Source organism: Tuber melanosporum, assembly GCF_000151645.1.
Source record: "Tuber melanosporum whole genome shotgun sequence assembly, scaffold_17, strain Mel28".
Classification (NCBI taxonomy): domain Eukaryota; kingdom Fungi; phylum Ascomycota; class Pezizomycetes; order Pezizales; family Tuberaceae; genus Tuber; species Tuber melanosporum.
In genome coordinates this window covers 1,057,819-1,082,163 of record NW_003298830.1, presented here as the reverse complement: position 1 = coordinate 1,082,163, position 24,345 = coordinate 1,057,819, and the positions used below count along the sequence as shown (strand labels likewise).

General features: G+C 40.5%; 2 protein-coding genes across 2 annotated transcripts in view; both read left to right on the top strand.

Moving 5' to 3' along the window:
* The window catches only part of GSTUM_00005103001 (uncharacterized protein), a gene marked incomplete at its 3' end in the record, with an annotated part of 1,280 nt that extends 819 nt beyond the window's left edge, over positions 1-461 (top strand). Inside the window, exons 4-5 of the mRNA XM_002837072.2 lie at positions 10-412; positions 445-461. Of these exons, the coding sequence (XP_002837118.1) occupies positions 10-412; positions 445-461 (420 nt within the window). The remainder of the gene's footprint in view (positions 1-9; positions 413-444) is intronic.
* Positions 462-477: 16 nt separating this feature from the next.
* On the top strand, positions 478-2,325 carry GSTUM_00005102001 (uncharacterized protein; the record flags this gene model as incomplete). The annotated part of the gene is made up of 5 exons (XM_002837071.1): positions 478-855; positions 907-989; positions 1,040-1,103; positions 1,164-2,186; positions 2,245-2,325. 5 exons carry the CDS (start codon positions 478-480, stop codon positions 2,323-2,325), a joined length of 1,629 nt encoding a protein of 542 aa, XP_002837117.1.
* Positions 2,326-24,345: the final 22,020 nt, after the last annotated feature.

Sequence of the window (24,345 nt, the reverse complement as noted above, 5' to 3'; positions counted from 1 at the left end):
AACAGCGAGCGTCCGTTGGTTGATGCGTCTGAATATGAACACGAGAAGCAGCCGGGGGCCGTTGTGGCGGTCAAAGGACCAAAAATTGTCCTCAATGACGAGAGGAATAGGTGCATTCTTCGTGTTACCAACAAGGGCGACAGACCAATACAGGTTGGGAGTCACTACCACTTCATTGAGGTCAACCCGCAACTCGAGTTTGACAGGATCCAGGCCTTTGGCTATCGTCTGGACATCCCTGCTGGGACAGCTATTCGCTTTGAGCCAGGGGACTCTAGAACCGTCAACCTTGTCCAGATTGGCGGACGCAAGATCATAACTGGAGGGAATAATGTTGCTAATGGGCGCCTTGAGGGAAAAAGAATTCCCAAAATTCTGGAGAATTTGCAGAAAGGTGGATTTTCGCATGTTCGTGCACCGGTTATATCTCTTGAGGGAGTTGAGCGGTATTCCATGGATAGAACTGCCTATGCTGCCATGTTTGGTCCTACTACGGGCGATTTGGTACGCTTAGGTGATACCGAGCTATGGATTAAGGTTGAGAAGGACTATACTGTTTACGGTGACGAATGTAAATTTGGTGGTGGGAAATCGCTGAGAGAGGGAATGGGCCAGGCAAGTGGCAGATCCGATGCTGAGACTTTGGACTTGGTCATTACCAATGCGCTTGTTGTGGACTATACTGGTATTTATAAGGCAGACGTTGGTGTCAAAGGTGGTTTTATCGCTGGTATCGGGAAGGCAGGAAATCCAGACATGATGGAAGGAGTTCATGAAGGGATGGTTATAGGCTCTAACACTGATGTTATCGCCGGGGAGGGGAAAATTCTTACTTATGGTGGTTTCGATTCTCACGTAAGTATTTTCTAACACATTTTTGGGTGATTTAGCACTGATATGTTATAGATTCATTTAATCTGTCCCCAGCAAGCCGAGGAGGCATTGGCATCGGGTATTACTACGATGCTTGGTGGCGGTTGTGGTCCAACGTAATCTCTTCACCTATCCTTATATTACACTGGCTAAGGCTTTATAATAGCACTGGAACAAATGCAACAACATGCACCCCATCAATGACTCAGATTCGTCAAATGCTCCAGGCAGTCGATACTCTCCCCGTCAATTTTGGTATAACCGGCAAAGGCAACGATTCCTCTCCGAAGGATTCTTATCCGGAGGGGCTAGTCGAACAATGCCGTGCAGGTGTTGTTGGCCTCAAGCTTCATGAAGACTGGGGAACCACTCCGGCCGCAATAGATAAATGTCTATCAGTCTGTGATGAATATGACATCCAGTGCCTCATCCACACAGATACACTCAATGAATCTGGCTTTGTAGAGCAGACTATTGGCGCTTTCAAGGACCGTACAATTCATACTTACCATACCGAGGGAGCAGGTGGTGGTCACGCACCAGATATAATATGCGTTGTGGAACACCCCAACGTTCTCCCCTCCTCGACCAACCCTACTCGCCCTCTCACTAGGAATACAGTTGCGGAGCATCTCGACATGCTAACTGTTTGCCATCATTTGTCAAAGGAGATTCCTGAGGACGTTGCCTTTGCAGAATCTCGTATTCGCGAAGAGACTATTGCTGCCGAGGATATACTCCACGACATGGGAGCTATCTCCATGATGTCTTCGGATTCACAAGCTATGGGCCGCTGTGGCGAGGTGATTCTCCGGACCTGGAAGACTGCATCAAAAAATAAAGAGCAGATAGGTCCGTTAGAGGAAGACAGTGAACTCGGCGCAGACAATACCCGTGTGAAACGCTATATATCAAAATACACCATCAACCCTGCCGTCGCGCACGGGATGTCACATCTTGTCGGCTCCGTTGAACTAGGCAAACTCGCCGATTTAGTCCTTTGGTCTCCGGCCAACTTCGGCGCAAAACCTACCCAGGTTTTGAAATCTGGCCTCATTGCATATGCACAAATGGGTGATCCAAACGCTTCTATTCCATGCGTCCAGCCAGTCCTGGGAAGACAAATGTTCGCGGCAAGAGTGCCCGAGGCGTGCATTACGTTCGTCTCCCGTGTTTCCCTAGAAACCGGAACTGTCCAAACCTATGGCTTGAAGAAGCGTGTGGAGCCCATCCTGGGATGCCGTGGGATTAGCAAGAAGGATATGAAGTATAACGACGCGATGCCGAAGATGAAGGTCGACCCAGAGAACTTTGTAAGTCGCCCCTTCAATTTGTATGGACTGCTGCGGATGGTTACTAATGGGACTGTAGACTGTTGTTGCCGATGGCGTGACATTGAAGAGTGCTGTTTCCGACAAGTTGCCATTGACTCAGGGATACTTCATGTTTTAGTTTTGTTTCTCTTCTTGCTCGTCTTTCATGGGAGGGACGGAATAGCAAGTGTAATAGTGGTTTACATGGTCTGGTTTAGTATTAAAAACAAATTTTTTATGTTCGCGCCTCTCAAATGAGATTTTGTGATGGGGACCCATAAGTGTTTCTTCTAATATTGCAACACTCTTAGATACAACAAGTGCGAGGGGAGATGTTCTCGTGGGAAACAGGGATTATTTTGAGAGTTAACGTAAATTAACTGATCTTTGCCCTTATTTGTGGGCACAAGCACCGAGTGAGGTGTTTTCGTACACGGCAGTGGAGGATTTCCCGTAGGAATCTAGAAAAGTGTGTAGTTTGGAACAAAGACCTGGATCACAGACTACCGGAGGACATACTGCGGGAATCTGGAAGGGATTTAGAAATAGTTTTGGCATATATTCGCGCTAAAATCTAAAAATAAGGCTCCGTTTGGTGCGTCGCAATTTAATTATATTGCGGTAAAATTTGAGGATAGAATATGTTCTGACATGATATTTCAGAAATATACGGGTGCTGATATGCGAAAATTGGCCAGACACCTTAAACCTGGTTTTGAGTTATTAGCCTTAGAAGTTTGCATAGCAACCACTTCACTCTTGAGAAATTCACAAAAGTAATTTTATTGAAACTTTTCCTAATACAAATCCAATAATGGGAGAATCTAATTTTTGATTAACATAGATAGTATTAAAATTGCTTTCTCTACATAGCTATGATAAAAAAAATTCATATAAAGAGTGAATCCTCACTACCAGTATCAGAATCTGAGGAATATCCTGCAATACTTTCTTCAGATAATTCACCAAAGATTCTGTCAGCATTATCATTGTAAAAAGAAAAGTGAATTTGCAATTCATTAAGAGTATAGTTTGAATTTGAGGAAGTCATAATTTGAGAATTTGAGAAATGATAATAGGAGAAGAATGATGATTCAGTCACTGGACTTACAAGGCCTATTTAAGCTATCAAATCTATCATGAACCAATAGTATACTAGTATCTATAATCTCATAACTATCATACTATTACACTAAAGATTTACTTCACCAATTATCACTCAATCCATTTTACTGATAAGACATGTTGCATCAGGTACCAATAATCTGGATTTCAGGATTCTGGTGCCAGAGTGAGAATTTTCCAAAAATCACAAAATCTATTATAACAGTTAATTCTAAGAGTACAACAGTCTTATAAATATATTTCAGGTAGATTGAGAGATAAACTATTCAACTATGTATTTTTTTTTTAAAAAAACAGATAATTTAAGATTTTAAATTTAAAAGCTAACAAAGGGTTCAATTTTCATGATAAATATATTTTGAGGCCTTCAAATCATACTCTATATAGTCTAGAAGTATTGTATGCATCGAGGCTAATTTGTTGTATTGGGAGAGCGGACCAATTTTCACATATCAGCACCCATACTATGATATAACCAAACACTACTTGAATAAAAAGATTTAGTTTCCAAAATTAAAACTTGAAAGAGTGACTTTTATGCTAAAAAAGTGGCTAGTTACAATATAATGCATTGCGATAAATCTTTTAAATGATATGATAAGATGGGTGCTGTTATGCAAAAAATGTACCAATCTCTCAACACAACAAATATACTTCACTTCATATAAAACTTCTTGAGCATGTAGAGTACCCTCTGATAGTCTTAAAAAAATATTTGTCAAAGAAATTGAGCCCAGAGTAGAGTTTTAAAGTGAATATTTCAAAAAAGCTGTTTTTTTTTGTATTACATAGAAAAATAAAGAAGATAAGGATCTATTAGGAAAATATTTCTAGCTTTATTTTAGGAGGTGAATTCATTGTTATAATATGTTTTGTAATTTACATTTTTATTTCTTGATTACAACTGTAATAATAAACCTGTAGTATGAATAATAAGTACAACAGGAGATATCAGACAATCTGATTATCCAATCTTTTTTGTAAGATGTTAACATAGTGAAGCAGAACTTCTCAACGAGAGCTTGAATTAAAGTGTATTCTTTTCTTTGAGCTCAAGTAGTATAAGAAATATCACTACATTTATTCTAAATTGATAGAACACAATTTTCTTCCCAAAGCAGATTCTTCTTCGAGTACTAGTCATATTGCTGATATGGATAACAGTGATCATGAATCTCTTTGGAAGTCTGAAGAGCTAGAGACTGATACAGAGTCAGAATTTGCGAAAACAGATTTTAGTTTACATTCAGGTAAGACAAAGAATCTTCTTATTAGTTGTAAAGTAAATTAGATATATTAATAGATAACTTGAATAGATTCTGATGATTTTCATGAACGTATTAGACAATTTCTAAAGTCATCCTCTTGCTCTCAAAGTTGTACTTTAAAAGCTAGCACGAGGAGTGGAAACAATGGCTTAGATTTCATGATACAGTTGACAGAAAGAAGAAAAAGCTAATGATAATATACCTTTTATCTTCTCAATTACTAGTAAGTGGTCATATTCTGTAAATATAACATAAAGTATAAAGCTAAGATTTGTAGCCAAAGGAGTTTAAACAAAAAAAAATGAAGTACTGCTTGCCATTTGTAGGCAATGTTTATCAGGAACTCTTTTGTAAGTTTTAGGATATGGATAGAAGAGTGATTATAGTGATCTTGAATCATATTTATACTCTTTGCATACCAGTACTAAAAGTTCATAGTAATCATGGAAAAGGATCATACAATTATATGGCAGAGGCTATAGTACTGGGTTTAGAAGAATATCTAATAAGAATTAAAACAGACAAAGGTGAGTCTATTGCAACCCATGTATTTAAAAAATGTTTGAAAAATGGTAAGATTGTAAGGTATATGGAGGTAGAATATACCACATTACTCCCCTCATATCTGTCATATCAAGTACTGTATGATTGGTATGTTAAAGAGATTAAGCATTAAAATCTGCAGCGGATTCCTTCATATGAGTACTTTTACAGGCATTGGAAAATCCATGAGGTTTTCCTCTTTATGAAGATCCACAAGCCCTCTAAAAATACCTGTGATGAATGTGCAATACTTAAAAATAACTCTAAGCTCAGGTCAAATATCTGCCTAGAGGAGATATCTGATGGGGAAGTACAGTCTGAGGGGAGTGATAGTAGGCAAGTTAATGAAGCCCATTACCCAAAGCAGTTGGAAATACATTGCCAAGAGTATAGGGCTTGCAGAAGTGAGTATGAAAATGATATCAAGATGGCAAAGGAAGATCAAGCCCAGGTTAGTTGTTATTCCTTTAACTTTCAGCAGGTAGTAGAAATTCCAAGTATTCCACAACAGCTATCTGAGTGGTACTATTGGTCACCTTTCAAGTTATATGTCTTAGGCATTGTCAATAAAGGCACTGAACAACATTATCATACAATGCATACAGAAGGACAGCAAGGAAAAGGGGCTAATCAAGTTGTATCACTATTGCATCTGTTTTTAACATTGATTCAGAATGAGAAGTCTGAGATACATATATGGGCAGATAATTGCGTAGGGCAAAACAAGAACAAAACCATGCTATGGTATCTTTGCTGATTAGTTTCAAGCCATAATCTTAACTCCATTATACTTGGATTTCAAATCAAGGGCCATACACGTAATAGTGTTGACAGAGGATGTGAAACTGTAAAGCAAAAGGCCAATAGAATGGAGGTATGGATTCCTGAGCATTATGCCTCACTAGTTGACTCTGCAGATAAGGTTGGAAAGATTAAGGTAGTAAGACTTTTTGATGATACGCTAGCAAGCATGTTTCGCAATTGGGATCAGGCTTTATCTCAATATCTTAAACCCTTGAAGGGTATACAGAGCTTCCAATTTTTTCAATTTACTAAGGCAGCTCCAGGGGTAGTTGAAGCACGTAAACTACCTGATCAACCATGGGTCAGATTTGACCTTTGTAAAAAGGACTTCTCTCTGAACTCATTTCTAACTATTTCACCACAAGCTATTCCTGATATAGGTTTAAATGAGGAGAAGTGACATGATCTCTGGCATAAGTACTCAAAATATGTTCCTTCTGAATACCAATCTCAGTGGCTTTATTCAAAGCCAACAGCAACACTAATCTCCACAGTTAGGGAAAAGAAAAGCTTATGTGTATAATGTGCAAAGAAGTCTAAAACTCAGCAAGCTGATACAACACCGGGTAGTGGAAACAATGAAGAAAGCAGTACTAGTAAGTTTACATTCCCAGGACTGTACTTTATACTATGTAATTAGAGAAATTATTCACTAATCAATGATCAGTTGTACAGGAAGCTAGTGGAGAACAGGAGATATACCAGGACACAGATCATGAGCATGGCACAAGTAGTCTAAAGACTACAATATCAGATACTGGATCAATAATGCGACGTGGTCAGGGACGCCCTCCAGGCTCTACAAATAAGAAGAGGAAAGGCAATTGAGACTTGTCAACTAGAGAGATACTAAGTGTATTACTTGTCTACAAAGATGTAATTTTTAATGATAATTTTTAATTACAATATTCCTTATTTTTTTTATCATTGGTCTGTATTACCATAAATTCTAAGTTTTTTAAACTTAGTTTAAGTGAAATTCAACCATTAGTTGTACTGTTATTATAAAATTTAGAGATTTAATTGTTTTTCTTGTTTTTCTCAAGATTCACTTGGTTGCTATGCAAACTTTAAACCTCAATAACTCCACTCTTTAAAATGCAACAGTACATTTTTCGCATAACAACACTCATATTATGATATATATTCTAAGATAAATTTATAGCATATTTCAGAAATATAGGTGTTTGTTTGGGCAACCACAAAATAAATGTAATTATATGCCAAGACCGCTTTCAGACCCACTCCAGACACTTTAGGGATACCCCTCAATGATTATTTTGCGGTTTAACCTAAGTTAACTGTTTATTAACTCTATTGGGTACTTGCGCCTTAACCCGTACCCCTTTGCTCTTTTCCTCTTGGAGGCTTGCCGCGGCGGTATGTTTGCATTAAAGGGATGCCAGGTAGCACACTGGGAGCTACTCTATCATACAGCCATACCGGCACCCAACTTTCCTGATGAAACTTTCTTCAACAGCAGATATTCCGGAACAGCCCGGAGGCCAAATTGGGCCACAATCCGGTCTGGAACTCGCTCTGCAAGGTTCCCGCGACCTGACTTCTGGAGCCACTGGTGTCGCAAACGTTCCGTTCAATGGAGGGGAGGACATAGTGGCACTTTTGCAGCACCTCCAGCAAGGACTGACCGACCTCCAAGAGGGACAGGAGGATACCCTGCAGCAGGTACAAGTGCTCAGAGATGAAATCTCTCGCCAGTGAGCCTCGTCCCGTATTTTCATATTTTACTCCTATTCGCGAAGTGAACTAATGGCGCAACTGGTGTCAGTGATAAAAATTCCGTTGCCCGAGCGGCCAATAACAGCGCCGATCGCGATGATGCACCCCTGGAACCATTCTATGGCGTCAATGGAGGATTGATTCCTCGCTTTCCAGCGACTCTGGGGGATGTCAAGAGACTCAGTAGTAAGTGTTTGAGATTGTAGGAAGAGGATTTCGTCTAAACTAAGTGGTGTAGGTGACAGAGTTAATCGCCTCTTTTTGGCCCTGGGTTTGGATGTGGTTGGGTCGCTGAAAGTTCGCAGGAGGCGCCTCAAGAAGTACATTGGGTTAGGTACCTTGAACAAGGTATCAGGACGCCTTGGTGTCAATTGGTACTATCTTGGTGCCAAGGTGGTTGTGTGCTTTGTGGGTTGGCGTATAGTTCGAGTTATGAATTCGGCTTAATGTGTTCTCCGAAGGTCAAGTTTAGTAGTCGTGTAGTGCTTTTACGAAGTCTATAGATACCTTCAATAAATTCTTTTCGTGGGGCTGATAGCTACTTGTTTCTTGTCTCTTGGGTGTGCCTCCTCGCAACAAGGCCTTCTTGTGAGTAATTTCGCGTGCGTGATCATCTGGTACGTGAAGGCTTACACTCCAGAACATTTATTCATGTCCTGTGCTTCGGTGCCTCACCAACCAGCCTCTACCGAACCCCTTTAGTTTGCAAGAATAAATATCAGAGCCTCTGATAGCATTTGGTGATAGCTAACCTGCAAGGCCCGTCACGTGAATTTGCCATCTCCTTTGCTCTCCGGGAAACAAATGACCGAATGTGTTTTGCATCGAATCCCCCTAACACCTGACCTGGATTTCATTTTAAGCACCCGATTGTGAAACCTGGTATTACGGCTGTAGGGGAGATATATTTCGGGGTAGACCCGCACGTTCCAACATCCTCTGACATGAGTAATCACTGTCTGCATGGGACAAGTTAACTATGACTCTTGTCAGCGCTCCCAGCTCTTTCATGGCGGCTGGTTAGATACTCTAAGGGGGTGCTTCTGGTGCAGTGGAAGCCGAAGAGGGGGAGGCTGCCGGCTTATTTACTCGCCTTTGAACCCATTGGCTTCCGACCGACACCACGCATGGTCCTCGGTGTGCTACTATGTTGGTAATACCTTTCCTCCCGAACAGTCAATACAGTGCAGTTTCGAACGGCCGGACCGTGCGCAACTCCCTCCAGATTTCCTCCTTTGGAAGGTTTGGTATTATAATTTTTAATTATTATTATTATTATTTCCTCCAGAGGGGCCGATGGGCTCACATTTCTGAGTGCTTTTCGTCCCCTTTCCACAGAACGCAATTTCGGACTACCTAGCATATTCCCAACCACCTTCGATTCCACTCTAACTTGGCCACTATCAAAGGACCCGCTAGGTCGTGAGCGAAACTCTTCTTCTCAGCTGATTCCCTAGCAAGCTCCACGACAAAATTATATAACTCTCAAGGGCACACGGAACGCCTGGTGGGGGAAGACAAAAGAAACCTGACTCCAAAAGTCTCTCCATCACGTGGCCCCAAACTACCGCTCTGAGGCACCCTATAACATCATATATGGCAGATATCCCATAAAACACATATGTATCATACCAGGGCGTTTCAGCTCCCTGTACTAGCACGGAAAACCTCCCTTTTCATGTATTTTCCTCTTTTTCTGAACCTTTACCCCTAACCTCCTCTCACCTTATTGGTAATTGAAAAACTTCTCCGCCCCTTAGAAAATTATCCCTTTATCCCCTGCACCCTTTTTATCTCAATGCCGTGTAACCCCTGCCTTAATCATTTCCATTTTCAACATCATCCACTGAACTGTCGAGTGATATTACGTGATGAAACTGACCTGTGCGAAGAAACGATACGGCCCCGGACCGTAGCTCATCGGTGATGTGGGGTGGATATCCAGTGTTTGTATTAGGCACAGTGCTTTGTCGGTGCTCATCCGTAACTGTAGTGCGACGCGGAATGAGTTGCCGTGGTAACTGATGTGCGGTTCCGAACTGTGCAATAAATACTTTATTATATCCCCTGGTACAGTACGCTAACTGTGAAATCGAAACCAATAATTAACCAAACCTGTCTAAAACAATCCCCCGATTTACCCCAAACCCTCTCGTCTCCTTTCTATCTCAAAAGTTAACAGCTAAGGGTCTGTTTGGCAAACAGTCGGTTGAGCAATTCATCGATTCAAATCGTGTTTTTTTTTCAAAATGCATTTTGAAAAACTTGCAATACCCGTTTTGCAATTGATATGATACCATGCCAAACAGTTGACAAAAAAACTCCTTAAAAAACTTTCACAGAGCAGTGGAACATTAGCATTCCACCCTAACGTATTAAATTCCCTAATGTACAAATTAAATATCATAAAAAAATTAAATTGCAAATTTATTAATCTCCATTTTTCTATCAGTATTTTATTTTATCCCTCTATTTCAACTATAATACCTATACCCAATTCAACATGCTAATTTTAATCAAATGGATGACAATCTACTTGATGTTGATAAAAAAAAAAAGGTATCTCTCTCTTGTATGATAACCGGTTGAGGAAAACTGTAGAGTGAAAAATTTACATTGACAGAACTCATAATATCATAGTAGTGACTTCCAATCAAACCTGAAATTCACGATAATATCAATAAACCTATGATATGATAGAAAATTTTCACCTAGTTTCCCAAAACGCATTTGAATTAATGAACTACTCCATCAACAGTTTGCCACACGGACCCTAACATACAAAATGTCGAGAACCAGCCACCCACCTATCCTTCACTATCCGGTCTCAGTCTCTGAAATCTCTCCTCCTTGGCAAACACTCGCTTCTCTTTCTTTCTTCCAACTTATCGGCTACAGCTAAGTACTCCGTGGCTTCCGAGAAACCTACCGGACCCCTTTTCATCTACACCCACATGGGCAAGTCTGAAAATTCTGCTCGGTTCTTCTCAGTAAATCCCACCTCTCCAATTTTCTTTCCTCCATACATGTTAACTACTAACACGCCAAAGCCTTAGAACAACCTTCCAATTCCCCACCAGGTGCCTAATAGTCCAGTCCGTCAGTCCTCCCGCAGACGGGATTGACAATATCATTGAAAGCGGTGCCCCGGATGGACCTATAGGCTATAAGTTAGGTACCTATAGTTAATAGAGGGTGGCTCCCGGGCCCTGCAGGTAAACCAAGGACTCATTCAGGGATAGCACTACCAGTAGTGTAAAACGGCCAGGACCTATTCAAGTAGAGTCGACCCCGCAGACTCCAGTCTTTACAAAAGACGGACGCTTGGGTACACTGTTCCCCAACCCTTCCTCCTTCACTATCCCTATTCCAGTTCTCGCAAAAATCCTTTTCCTTGGTAATTACTTCCTCTTCCACCTTACCAGTTACCCTCTAACAATTAAAAGGTTTTGTGAAATCCTCCTCTTTCCCCTTCATCCTTGCTTCTTACTGGAGCTAGTTACTCTGCCCCCTTCCTATAGTACCATGACCTTACTCTCTGGAATCCCTCGCCATCTCTCTCTGATGCACCATCTCGAGTCATCCATCTCCTCTCATCACCTGACCTATTATAATAGATACCACCTCCCAGAGCCTGCTCCTCTCTCCAACTTTTACACTATATCGGAATCGGTGAACCCAAACGTCTAGTTCGTCTGTCTTCCGGCGTGGACAGGACGGACGGCAGTGCATGGGAGGATGCCCGGGACGGACGGGCACCTTGGCGTCCAGACCACTGCCAGGGGTGGACTGGCGGGTCCTGCAGCTTTCTCAAGATGTGGGATGTGCTAGGTTCCTACAAGTGACTGCAAGTGACAGTTGGGTCCTGCGGGTGACGACCGGGCCCTGCAGATGACCGCCGGAAGATTCCATTTGTTCTATCATATCATAAGACTGCCGGGCCCGGATGTCAACCCTAGGACGGCCTTATTTATGAAAGACGGAAGCCATGCCCGTGGTCCTTATCCACCCTGCCCGGAACGCCCAGGGCGGTTGGGAACACTGAGATTCGGAATCCCCTGCATCACCCCCACTCTAAACAAATCCGATTTCGATACAGAGGCCCTCTACACATTTCAGAATTCTATAAAAGACTTTTCTTCTGAACCTGTTCACATTTTTAAATCTGTTTCAGAAATTCTGGAGATCCTTGACGAGATAAAATGAGATTTATTTAATCTACCATCCCGCTTTATGGCCTTCCTTTCAACCCCTCTTCCTGCTCCTTCCACTTTAATACCCTTCAGACTCCTGGTATGAAGAAAGGATATTCCGAGATCTTGCTGGTTTACTCATCCAACTTCCCCCCTGGGTTCTTGAGTCTGTTTCCTGGCACATCTTTGTAGAGCTATATCTGGCTGCTTCTACCATGAATGATTCCGAATTAGGAGCAGTTGGTTCTAAAACCTATTATCCAACTTTTACTATATATAGTCATTCATGCAAGGAAGCAGACAAAGGACCGTTATTGCCCTTTCAGTTGTGGCCTGTTTCTCACAAGGGACCGACTGTCACAATTGAAAGTGGAGCCGGTGTTCCCAACCGCCCGGGGGCCCGGCAGGGCTAGGTGGGAGGAGACATCCAAGAGCCCCGGACGGGACGGGACCTCGGGCCCTACAGAGGGAAACATGTTAGCTCAGGGCGGAGGGCATAAGACAGCAGGGGATGACCGAAGACGGTTGAGGGCGGTTGAGGACGGCCGGGGATGGTGAGGAACTGCGGGGGCCGCCGGGGGACTGCAAGAGTGATGTCTCATGAGGGGATAAAAATTCGGTTGAAGGTGTATGATTTCAACTTTGCTAGTACAGGAGGTCCAAGCGCTAGGACTATAGTCCTTACAGTCCGTCTGGTCTTCCCCTTCCCTAGCATAGTCCATCATAGCACCCCCAAAAAGACTGACCATGAGTCGTAGTCTCCTACACGTAAGAGGGACGGACTGGACGGCTGGGAACGCTGCAGGAGCATCGCAAAGTCTGGAACGAATTCGTCTAACAGCTAAACAGTGTCCTGTCCAATACAATTATGGTGTTAAAGCAGTAATCATTGCACATATTATATACAACGATAACTCGAATAAACGGTCTTTGTGCTATGTAGTCCGAAATTTCCTCCTCTGGGAAAAGGGCAAAGAACACACCAAAACTCCTGCTCTCCGAGACAAATAAAAAAGCAGAAAACACCAGACCATACTAGGAGAGGCAAGTCCAACGCCCTAGCACGAGGATCGTTTATTCGAGTTCTTCCGGTATGCCAAAGGGCGAGTCGACCTCGGGGCCAGGTGAACGTTTCCTACTCCTCCTTCAGAACATTTAAACATACACCCAAATACCAAAGAGTCGCCTCTTGTGACAACGCTCTAGAAATTCATTGCTCTACTTCACCTCCAACTATCATAGGAACTCTGAGCTTTTTTTTTCTTTCTATCATACTTATTATGACCTTCAAAGACATCTTGCTGCTAGTAAGACATGGTGACAAAACTGACTTTTATTACAGTTATGATACTCGGAAGTTCCTGACATTTGTAAGCACTACTCGTCGTCGTGTCGCGGCGTCCGTGAGATGGACTGGGCTTGTATGGAGGCTCATGGAGGTGCATATTAGCGTTAAAGTATGTCTCAGAGCCTCACGATATACTTAATTCAGTAGATATCTTAAAGAACAGGAAGTGTAAAAAAAAAACGAAGAAGAAAAAGAGAGAGAGAGAGAGAGAGAGAGAGAAGGAAAAAGGGCTAGAAATTAAGGGCCTGTTCGGTATGTCCATCATATTTTTAATGGTCATAAAACATGCAAATGGCATATATGTTGAAGAAAAAATATATATATATAAAATCTTTTTTTTGGAAAATTGGGCTTTCCGTTAAGCCAAACTTAAATTTGTTTTAAGACGGAAACCTAAAACCCCTCTGGTATAATTGCCCCGCTTTTCCTGGAGGTCCTTAAAATTTTTTTTTTAAAAAAAAAAAACGGCCCGCCCCGGGGGAAAGGAAACTTTATTCCTTCCCCCCCCCCCCCCCCCCATTTTCAACCCCATCAAAAGAAATTGCATCAACTCAACCAAACCCAATTATATTATCTGATTCTTTTTCCTTTAAATACTATTCCTCCTATTCTTCACAGTTATCTAAAAAAGCCTACTCTAACTCATCACCTCTCGGAGTTTACAAGAGGGAGAATCCTTAAGTTACATGAGCCTCAGATGGGATATCAGCAGATTTCTGACTACTTCAACATCCCCCTCACAACTGTCAAAAACACAATCTCAAAGAATGTTAGGCGGAGACAACCTGATAGACTTCAGAGTTGTCTAGGCCGATCGCGATTCGTTTTTATAGACGGAGATTGTCTAGGAAGGCTCGGACTTCACTCGTTTCATTTATGACTACTAAGAGCGAAGTAAAGTAGGGTAAAGTAAAGTAAAATCGTAAGAACAATATTATATTGTTAAGGTCTCTTCTCCGTTGCTTGATGATGTCTAAAGCTTGGGAGGCATTTCGATATTTATATTCCGCGTCTGAGTGTTCGCGGACTACATCTAACTAACATACAACCATGTACCTTTTTCCAATATAGCTCGCAACGTCGGGTTTTCTTCCAAGGTGCGAACACCTGGAGACCCTGAAAATCATCACACCCTCTTTGATAATGATAATATGACTATTTGGAAGTCATGCTATTTCCAATAGTAATTATCCGATAGTGAGAGTCTTTTTAGACAAATGGCCCAATTCTCAAGTCGAACTGTGTTGGCTCCAATTGTCTCCCTTGTCGACGAAATGATCAGTTTCGTCTGCGGGTTGCATCTGCGAAGATAGTTGTTATTACCGACTTTCTAGGTCATCTAACTTCAACTCTTCATAACTCCATACCCAACCGATAGGTCTTTTCCGGAGGACTTCCTACTTGCCTGCAGGAAGCCTTTCCATAGGATTGGTAGATAATCCCTCGGTCGGTAACCCTTGGTTGCCGTGGGTAATAGGATTCTGGTTACTGTTACCGGTTTGGGAGTCACCCCTTCGGTTGCAGTGTGTACCGGAACCTAGTTGTAACACTCCTCGAACTTCATTGGGTTCGATGGTAGTATTCTCAGGAGTTCCAGACTCTTCTGGTTATCGTAGGGTAGATGTGAATGTATTGGTCTTTCATTAAGATCCTTTACTATTCATCATCATCTTTTTGCGCGAAAACGTCCCGTTACTTACGGCCTATGCCGAAGATATCTCGTTCTTGAAGCCTAGTAACCTTCTGGGTAGTTGACGGATTCACTCCGTTATACTTCCCAGACCTAGCCGAAGGTCCCCTCTTATATATCCTGCGAACAGGATCCGGTCGGACGGACGGCGGCGACATATACGGTGTTATTTTAACACCTTCGATTCTGTGGTATAATACTCACAGGATGCAACTTAGATCGATATGTATGATGATGCGCGGGCCCCGTAAGGGGGCCGGAGGGGGGTGTTGGAGACCTGAGATTTCGATTTCGGAAGAGGTTACCCTACCTAGGGTGGTTCCTAGGTATCGGATCTTGGTATTCCTAACAAAGAAAGACTTGGAAGGCAAGGAGAGGAAGGGTAGAGGAAGACATCCTAAGACTACCAAGTTACAGGATGATACTATGGAGAAGAAAGCTCTTGAAAATTGCAATACTACCTATTTTGAAATTGTCCAAATGGTTGCTCCCAATGTTTCTTCTATGATAGTCAGGAGAAGACTTACACAAAGGTATCTTAAAAAGTAGTTAGTATAAGAGAGGGTTCACTTAGATGAGGATCTAGCTCAGGAGAAATTGGAGTGGGTATTAGCTCATAGGCACTGGACAAGAGAGATGTGGAGGAGGAAGGCAATATGGGAAGACGAGGTTGCTGTTCAGAGGGGGGGAGGAAAGAGGAGAAAATGGGTATTTAGGTACTCAACAGAGAAGTGGAATAAGGATTGTATAGAACCTACTGCTAGAACAGGAGAGAGGAAGATTAGCCAGATGATAACTGGTTTTTTTTATGGTTAAACTCATGGTCTCTTTTTATCTGTTTTTCCTGATTCTTTCTTCTGCTAGAATTAGAGTAACTGGAAAGTCAATTATTGAGGTTTATGATTAATATGACTTTGTAGGGATATGGGAGGATATTAAGGAGCATCTTGAGGGGGAAGTGATTTTCTTTATCATCAACAATGCTAAGACTCATTTACCTTCTAGGAGATGGCTTAGAGGATAGGGAATTACTCTTATGGAAATTCCAACCTATTCACCAGATTGTAATCCAATTGAACATGTTTTTTTGGCTCTGGTGAAAGACAAGCTTCAGAAGCATTATCCTGACCTATATCTTATAAAAGCCTCTGACAATGAGGTCAAAAAAGCTATTGAGGAGGCTATTACTACTTGTTGAAAACTTCTTGACTCAAAGATTTTTGATTTTCTAGCAGGTTCCATGGTGGATAGGATTGAAGCAATTATTAAGACAGATAGATGGTATGCTAAATATTGATTTCTACTATGTATTTATATTTTTTTAATTTTATTTGTTATTGTGATATTGAAGTTGGTGAGGGGGTGATTGATGTATGATCAAGTTATTTTTCTTTTCATTGTAGTCAGTTGTTTTTATTAATGAACAATATCACTGGTTTGTTCTAATTTTTATGTACCTGTTAGGCAGAGATGATCAGTATAGACTCAAAACTATTTATGTCAATCAAGATTTGTTTTATAGACAGAGATTTGTCTAAAAAGGCTTAAAGGATTACTCATTTTGTTTGTGACTATTAAGAGTAAGGTAAAGTAAAATAGAATTATAAAACAAAATTATACTATTAAGGTTTCTTCTCCCTTGCTTCATGATGTCTAAAAGCTCAGGAGGTACTTTAATATTTATATTCCACATCTGAGTGTTCACAGACTACATCTATCTCTCATACAAATTATGTACCTCTCTAACTATAACTCCCAACATCAGGTATTGTGACTTTCCTATATTCTTGTTAATATATAGCGACTGGCAATAATACCTTTCCTAATATATATCTTCTCCAATATATATATCTTCTCTCTCTTCAATAGTTCTTAAGCGCTTTAGCTTATATTACCAATACTCATTTAGGTAATGCCTATAGTCAAATTGTATAATGATATAGCCCTTAGACTTATGAAGAATATAATGGTAATAAAGAGTATAAAGATGTTTTTATTTGTAAAGTAATAAGTAAGAAAATTACTTAGAACATTCAATCAAATTTTATTTATACTTGTACCACCAACTCCGGCATACGACAAGTCTTAGGGCTAGGAGCCCAGGTTAATACAACTCAAATACCACTAACCACCAAGTAACCAAACTTCCAACTCCATACCTCAAACATACCCACACCATGCCTCAACATGAATACTAAATACAAGACCATCAACTGTAAAGAAAGTCCTCCTCAGCACAGCCTACTCACTACTAGTAGCTAAATAACTCATACAATATTCCAAAATTCCACTACCACTATCTAAATATGACCCTGCAATAATCTCCTCCACAGTAAAAACCCATCCAAGTATCTCCACTCAATGATCTCAGGACATTCCTGCCAACAGCCTTGGCAACCCGCCTGTAACATGTTCACAAGGTGCTAATTACGTTATCAGTAAAGATACGATAGTTGGCAGATAGCCTGCTCTACCAGAGAGGAGGCGAGAGCTGAGACCTAAAGGAGGCTTCGAGAGTGTACTGGGAAACAAAGAAGTAATCATTCAACCAAGTATATTTGAAATACTGTCTGTCAAAGTCTGCCTTTTCTATCATGAAATCAGGCAGTCTTTAAATACACAAATCTGTTCATATCTAGCATGAACAAAACTAATCAAAGGTATCAATCGATACACTTTGGTAAAACTAATTAAGTATCAAGCGATACTTAAAACAAAATATAAAACAAAACTAAGTATCAAATGATACTTAAAACAAACCAAGTATCAAAGCGATACTTAAAACAAAACATAAAACAAAACCAATAGCCGAGTACATGTACTAGTTACACTGCCCCCAAATCCCAAAATAAAAGAAATACCTAATGCTGAAGCATATAAGCTCAAAGGAAAGTCAACTTACTGTACAAGAGCTTCCTAGCTGAGTGAGTACGAAATGTCATAGACTATTTGAGGAGTATCACAGTAGTAGTGCAATCCAAACACCTCAATGGAAGGTGCCAGAGAGATCTCATCCCTAAGCCATCAATACTTGGCTGAACACACCCAGGCGACATTCTCCACCTACCTCTTAACTCTCTTTACAGATGGTGGAACTGCCGTATTCTCTGTAGCAGCTAAGCATGACTGGACATGTATTGGCGAGTACGACGACTGATTTGTACTGAGGACAAGTGGTATCGGTAAACATTAATCACATTTTACCCAGTGATCTTATTTCTCTTCCTCTTCCTACTTCCAGGTACAGGTCTAGAAACAGGAGTGGATGGACTGCTCTCAACACCACTTACCGCCATAGGCAGGACGCCACTAGAGGCATTATCCTGACCAGCCATGGGCTCAGCTACAAAGAACTCAGGTACCTGCCCCCCCAACAAGTATGATACCACTACAGCTGACATCATTAGAAGAGGATCCATCCAACTCACAAAAGAAGCATATGACTTCTCCGGCCTCAGTGAATCAGAAACTAGACCACCCACACAAATACCTGTAATTACAGCTACAGGTGAGGGCAAGATAACTGTCAGCACATCATTCTCCCCAGGGTACTACTGCTCTGGACCCTGAGAACTCTCAGAGTCTTGCCTACCCTCCATAACCAAGATTACCATAGTAACTGAAGTGACTGAGGGAACAGGTAAAGAAGGAATAACATCAGAAGCATTTGTAGCAGCCAGCATAGCAATCAAACTACAATTGAGGTTACGAAAAGAGCAAAGAGCAGCTGACAGAGTAGATACTTCCTTCTCAGCTTAATAAGATCACTGAGGAAGAACAGAGCTGTGGCACTGAAGGCGAGAGACTTTAGCCTCCAGGGTGAAATTCTTCTCAATGGCATGGGACAAAACCACTGACAAGCTGAGAGTGGACATGGTGGAGGGAGTGGAGGCTCACTTAGCTATTGCAACTCTGAGGAGGTGACATAAATGAACAAACATAAAGATACGTAAAAGGAAGCGGGAACTTCCAGGAAATGTAGAGGGAGAGATAATAATGAAGCCTAAAAAAGGTATTTGAGGTTAAAGACTTGAAGCCTATTATGAGATAGAAATTAAAGGCTCTAATTAGTTGAAGGTAAACCTTCATATTCCAAGGTAAGGTGTAAATAAAGAGGAGGAAATTACTTAGAATAAAGCATAAAGAACATATTTCCCAAAGCTGTACTAGTCTCCTTATATAGTACTCTTCTGCCAACCCTAACCCTGACAACTCATACCTATGAGTCTCATAAAAAGACTTGTAACAAATTATATGACTTACTTGAGTCATATGCATACAGTACCATGACTCATAATTGAGTTATGTGCGAAACTTAATAAATCATAACATAAACAAGTCATATGACTCGAGTGAGTCATATGTACAAAAATCATGACTCATAATCGAGTCATGTGCAAAATATAATAAATCATAATATAAGCAACTCATTTGACTTGAGTAAGTGATATGCACAAAACCCATAACTTATAATTGAGCCATGTGCAAAACCTATCAGGTCTTTGGCAGGTATTTTCCAAAAGTGCAAATACTGTGAGACCCTGAATACTATTACACCTTTCTCAGTAATTTACTATTTTTCCAGTTATAGAACTGTGCTGTTTCCAATAGTATTTATCTGATTTTTGGAGTTCATCAACTAACAGCTTAGTTCTCAAGTCAAACTGTATTGGCTCTAATTGTTTCCCCTATCAATAAAATGATCAGTTTCATCCACTAGTTGTATCTGCAGCAGTAGTTATAGCTGCAACCTTTCTAGGTCACCAAGTTTAAACCTCTATAACTCCCGATCAAACCTATAGATATCTTCCAGATAACTTCCTACTGATTCACAGGAAGCTATTCTACCAAACTAGTAGATAATCCCTTGGTTAATAACTTATGGTTATGCTAGGTAACTGGACTTTTGTTGTTACCTAGGATTGGTAATAATCCCCACAACCACAACCTATTCCTAGACCATATTTTAATACTCCGAAAAGTTTATTAACTTTTTTAGTTGTGCTTTCCAGGAGTTCTAAATTCTTCTATTTATTGTAGCCTGGATGAGAATGTATTGGCTCTTTATAGAGATCTTCTAATACTCAATATCATATTTTTGTACAAAAGTATGCTGTTACTTACAGCACATGTCAAAGATGTCCTATACTTGAAACCTCCTAACTCTCTGGATAGTTGACGGATATACTCTATTCCACTTCCCAGACTGTAACAATCGTCTTTCGGGTAGTTAGTTCTTGGCAATGGGGAACAATACTTCTCTTCTTTTTCTACTGCTGTATGATAGCTCTGAGGCTTATGCCTTTATTACCGATAGTACAAAACGTTTGTCTTCTAAAAGTATCGTTAATAGTAAGTTTTTCTTTAACCCTATCTCATATAGAGTCTTCTCGTCATAATAGTGATAAAGGTCATGATAATAATAAAGAGCATAAAGGTATTTTATATTCGTTAAAGTAATAAGTAGGAAAAGTACTTAGAATTTAATCTAATTTCATTTAAACTCGTACCACTAATACTGGCATATGATGAGCCCTAGGGCCAGGCCTCCGAGTTGTCACATCCTGGATACTACTAACTACAAACTAACTAAACCTCCAACCCCATACTTTAAACATGCCTACACCATGCCTCAACACGAACACTAAATACAAAGTTATCAAGGGTAAAGAAAAGTCCTCCTCAGCCCAACCTACCTGCCAGCTAGGTTACCCGTACAAAATACAAAAGTTCCACTACCACTACCCGAATGTGATCCTGCGATAACCTTCTCCACAATAGAAACCCATCTGAGCCCTTCCACTCAATAATCGCAGAATACTCCGCCGTCCATCCCAGCACCCATTCCCATCTCTAAACAAAAGAAAGATATAACATCCAACTGCATAGACCCGAGAGAAAGCTGACTTACAGGGTAAGGGCTCCCTAGCAGAATGGAAGTACGAAATGTCATAGAGAATCCAGAAAGCACTACAGTAGCAGCGCAACCCAAAAGCCTCAGTGGAAGTGGCAAGGATAACGTAGTCCCTGAGCCATGAATACCTGGCCCAACACACCCAAGAATTTAAATCCTCCTCAAATTCCTCAGCTCCCTTCACTGGCAGCGAACCCACCGTGGACTCTATAGCAGCCAGTTTGCTAGCTTGAACCAGTAAAGGGGATGACCTTTCCGAGTCAGGAATAAGTGGCACAGGTGAGGTCTGGTCTTGCTTGACCCAGTGCTTCTTGTTCTTCTTCCTCTTCCTATCCCTGGGTGCAGGTCTAGTAACAAAGGTGGACAGGCCACCCTCATCACCACCTACCACTACAGGAGGAATGTGATCAGATGCGTTACCTCAACTAGCTACGGGCTCAGCTACAGAGGACTCAGGTACCTGCCCCTCTGAAGAGAGTAATACAACTGCAACTGGTGTCACTACACCAGGACCTACTCCACCTACACCAGGAGCAAGTACCTCAACCAAACCTGATGAATCTGGAACCAGTCTACCCATACTGCTACCTACAACCAAAGCTGAAGGAGGGGCTGAGATAACCGTTGGTATAACATTCCCCCAAGGGAGCTCCTCCACTGGACCCTGAGAATTCTCAAAGTCTAGCTCACTTCTCCCAACTGAGACCATGGTAGTAACTGAAGAGACTGAGAAGACAGGCAAAGAGAAAATAACTGTAGGAGCTTCAGCCGCTAAAATTGTTACCAAACTGTGAACAGTATCAAATTCAGAGGCCAGGACAGCTGACAAGGTAGATGTTTTGTTCTTAGCACGATGAAGTTGTTGAGAAAGGACAGAGATGTGATGCCGAAGATGAGAGACTTCAGCCTCTAGGGTGAAGTTCTTCTCAATGGCACAAGACAGAACTGCCAATGAATGTAATGCGAATATAGCGGAGAGGGAGGAGGCTTACTTAACTATTGCGATCTTGAGGAGGCGATATAGATGAACAACTGAAAGGATAAGTAAAAGGAAGAAAGAACTTCCAGCAAACGTAGGAGGAGGTATAACAATAATGCCCCCGAAAGGTGATCGAAGTTAAAGACTTGAAATCTATCGTAAGATAGAAATTAAGGGTACTGATTGGATCGACACTGAACCTTCACATTCTGACACAGGGTGAAAGAAGGAGGAAAAGTACTTAAAACAAAGCATGAAGAACCGATCCTCCTCAGCCATACCGGCCTCCTTATATAGTGTTCTTCCCAACCCAAGTCATGTGACCCAAAGTGGTCACATGCTCAAAATCTATGACCTCATAAGAAGGTCATGTGTGAAATATAATTCATATACATAAGACATACCCGTAAGGCATACTTGCAAGGCATACTCACCAAGCATACATCTCATGACTTATAATCGAGTCATGTGCGAAACATAACAAATCATAATATAACAAGTCTTATAACCTAAATGAGTCATATGTGTGAAGCAATAACATATCTATAACTCATAATCATGAGTCATGTAAAAACCTTTTCCATGCCAAGCCACATTCATGATACAGACCTAGTTGAAGGTCCCCTCTCACACGTCCCATGAACAAAATCCAATCGGACAGATGGTAGTAATGTATATAGTATTATTATAACACCTTTAATTATGCAGCATTATATTCACAGGACACAACTAAGATATATATATATTATAATATGCAGGCTCCATAGGAGGCTGTTGGAAACTAGAGATTCTGATTCCAAGCAGGGTTACTCTACTTAGGATGGTTCCAAAGTATCAGATCTTGGTACTCCTAACAGTACCCTATTAGGATTATAAATAGGAATTTTGTCTTATATCATAGAGTGTTGATTGTACCCTAGTCTTCTATACTACTAGTTGAGGCATTACCAGCAAAAATCTAAGTGTTATTCATTTGTGTTATGTTGAGAAAAATGTGTTGCAATACAAGTAACTCACCAAATAAGTTTTGAGATATCAGTCATTTTATATTTGCAACATATTTCAACTAATACTACTCAATTAAAAAAAAAAAAGTTTAATAATATACAATAATCTTTAAATTTTACAGAGTGTAAATTATAACTACTATTGTCAAATACTTTATGCTGTCTAAATTGCATTATATAAGCAAGACATTATTGTATATAAATGATATTGTATTCACATAATTTTGAAGAGAAAAAAAAATGCAACAGTTTTAAACTGAATTAGCTTCACAACCAATTAATACTATACAAATATTTTTCCTTAGCAAAGATACATTAGAATGTAAGATTATTTTAGATAGTAAAAAGTAAATTTCAAGGATTTTGAGCTTTACAACTATAAAATAAGCTACAGAGGTTGTAAAGATAAAAATAGTATTTTCTAAGATACTATATATATAATTTACAAGTTGAACTATAAAGCTAAGGTAAAATAGATTTTTGGAGGTAGGCATCTGATACTTGGCTTTTTTGTTAGTACAAGCTCAATTTATATCTGAAATTTGAAATGCAATCTTATTTTTCTATGGTGTGTTGACAAAATTAACCACGATTCAACAATTAGTGACAATCTATCCCTTTTCATCACTCCGCACTCACAACAGTACCTAAAAAACATTACTCTAAGTCAACCAAAGAGAAACCATTTTGCTCAATTCTTTTTTTCAGTAAATTATGCCTCCTATTCTTCACAGTCATGCCAAAAAAACCTATTCTTTCCACACATCTCTTTGAGTTTACTATGGGGAGGATTCTCAGATTACATGAGCCTCAGATAAGAGATTAGCAAATTTTCCACTATCTTAATATTCCCTACACTACTCTCAGGGACACAATTGCAAAGGGACATCAAGAGGGTAAGGAGAATAAGAGTAGAGAAAGACATCCTAAAACTACCAAGTCACAGGATGATGCTATGAAGGAGGAAGCTCTTAAAAATCACCATACTACCTATTCTGACATCACTGAGCAAGTTACTTCCAATATGTCTAGTAGGACAGTAAGAACAAGACTTGAAAAAAAGCATCTAAGAAAGTGGATGGCATAAGAGAGAGTTCATCTGGATGAGGATCTAGCTCAAGAGAGATTGGAATGGGCATTAGTTCATAGGTATTAGACAAAGGAGATGTGGAGAAGGAAGGCAATGTGGGGGGGTGAGGTAGCTGTGGAAAGGGGGAGAGGAAAGAGTAGAAAATGGGTTTTCAGATACCCATATGAGAAATAGAATAAGGATTGTATTGAACCTAAGACTAGGAGAGGGGAGAGAGGAATTAGCCAAATGATGACTGGTTGTTTTTATAGTCAAACTCATGGTCTTTTTTTGCCTGTTTTTCCTGATTCTTCTTCTGCTAGGAGTGGAGTTACTGGGAAGTCAATCATTAATGTTTATAATTATTATAACTTTCTAGGGATATGGGAGAATATTAGAGAAAAGGCTGGAGAAGAAGAGGTATTTTTTATCATTGACAATCCTAAGACTCACTTGCCTTTTAGGAGATGGCTTAGAGA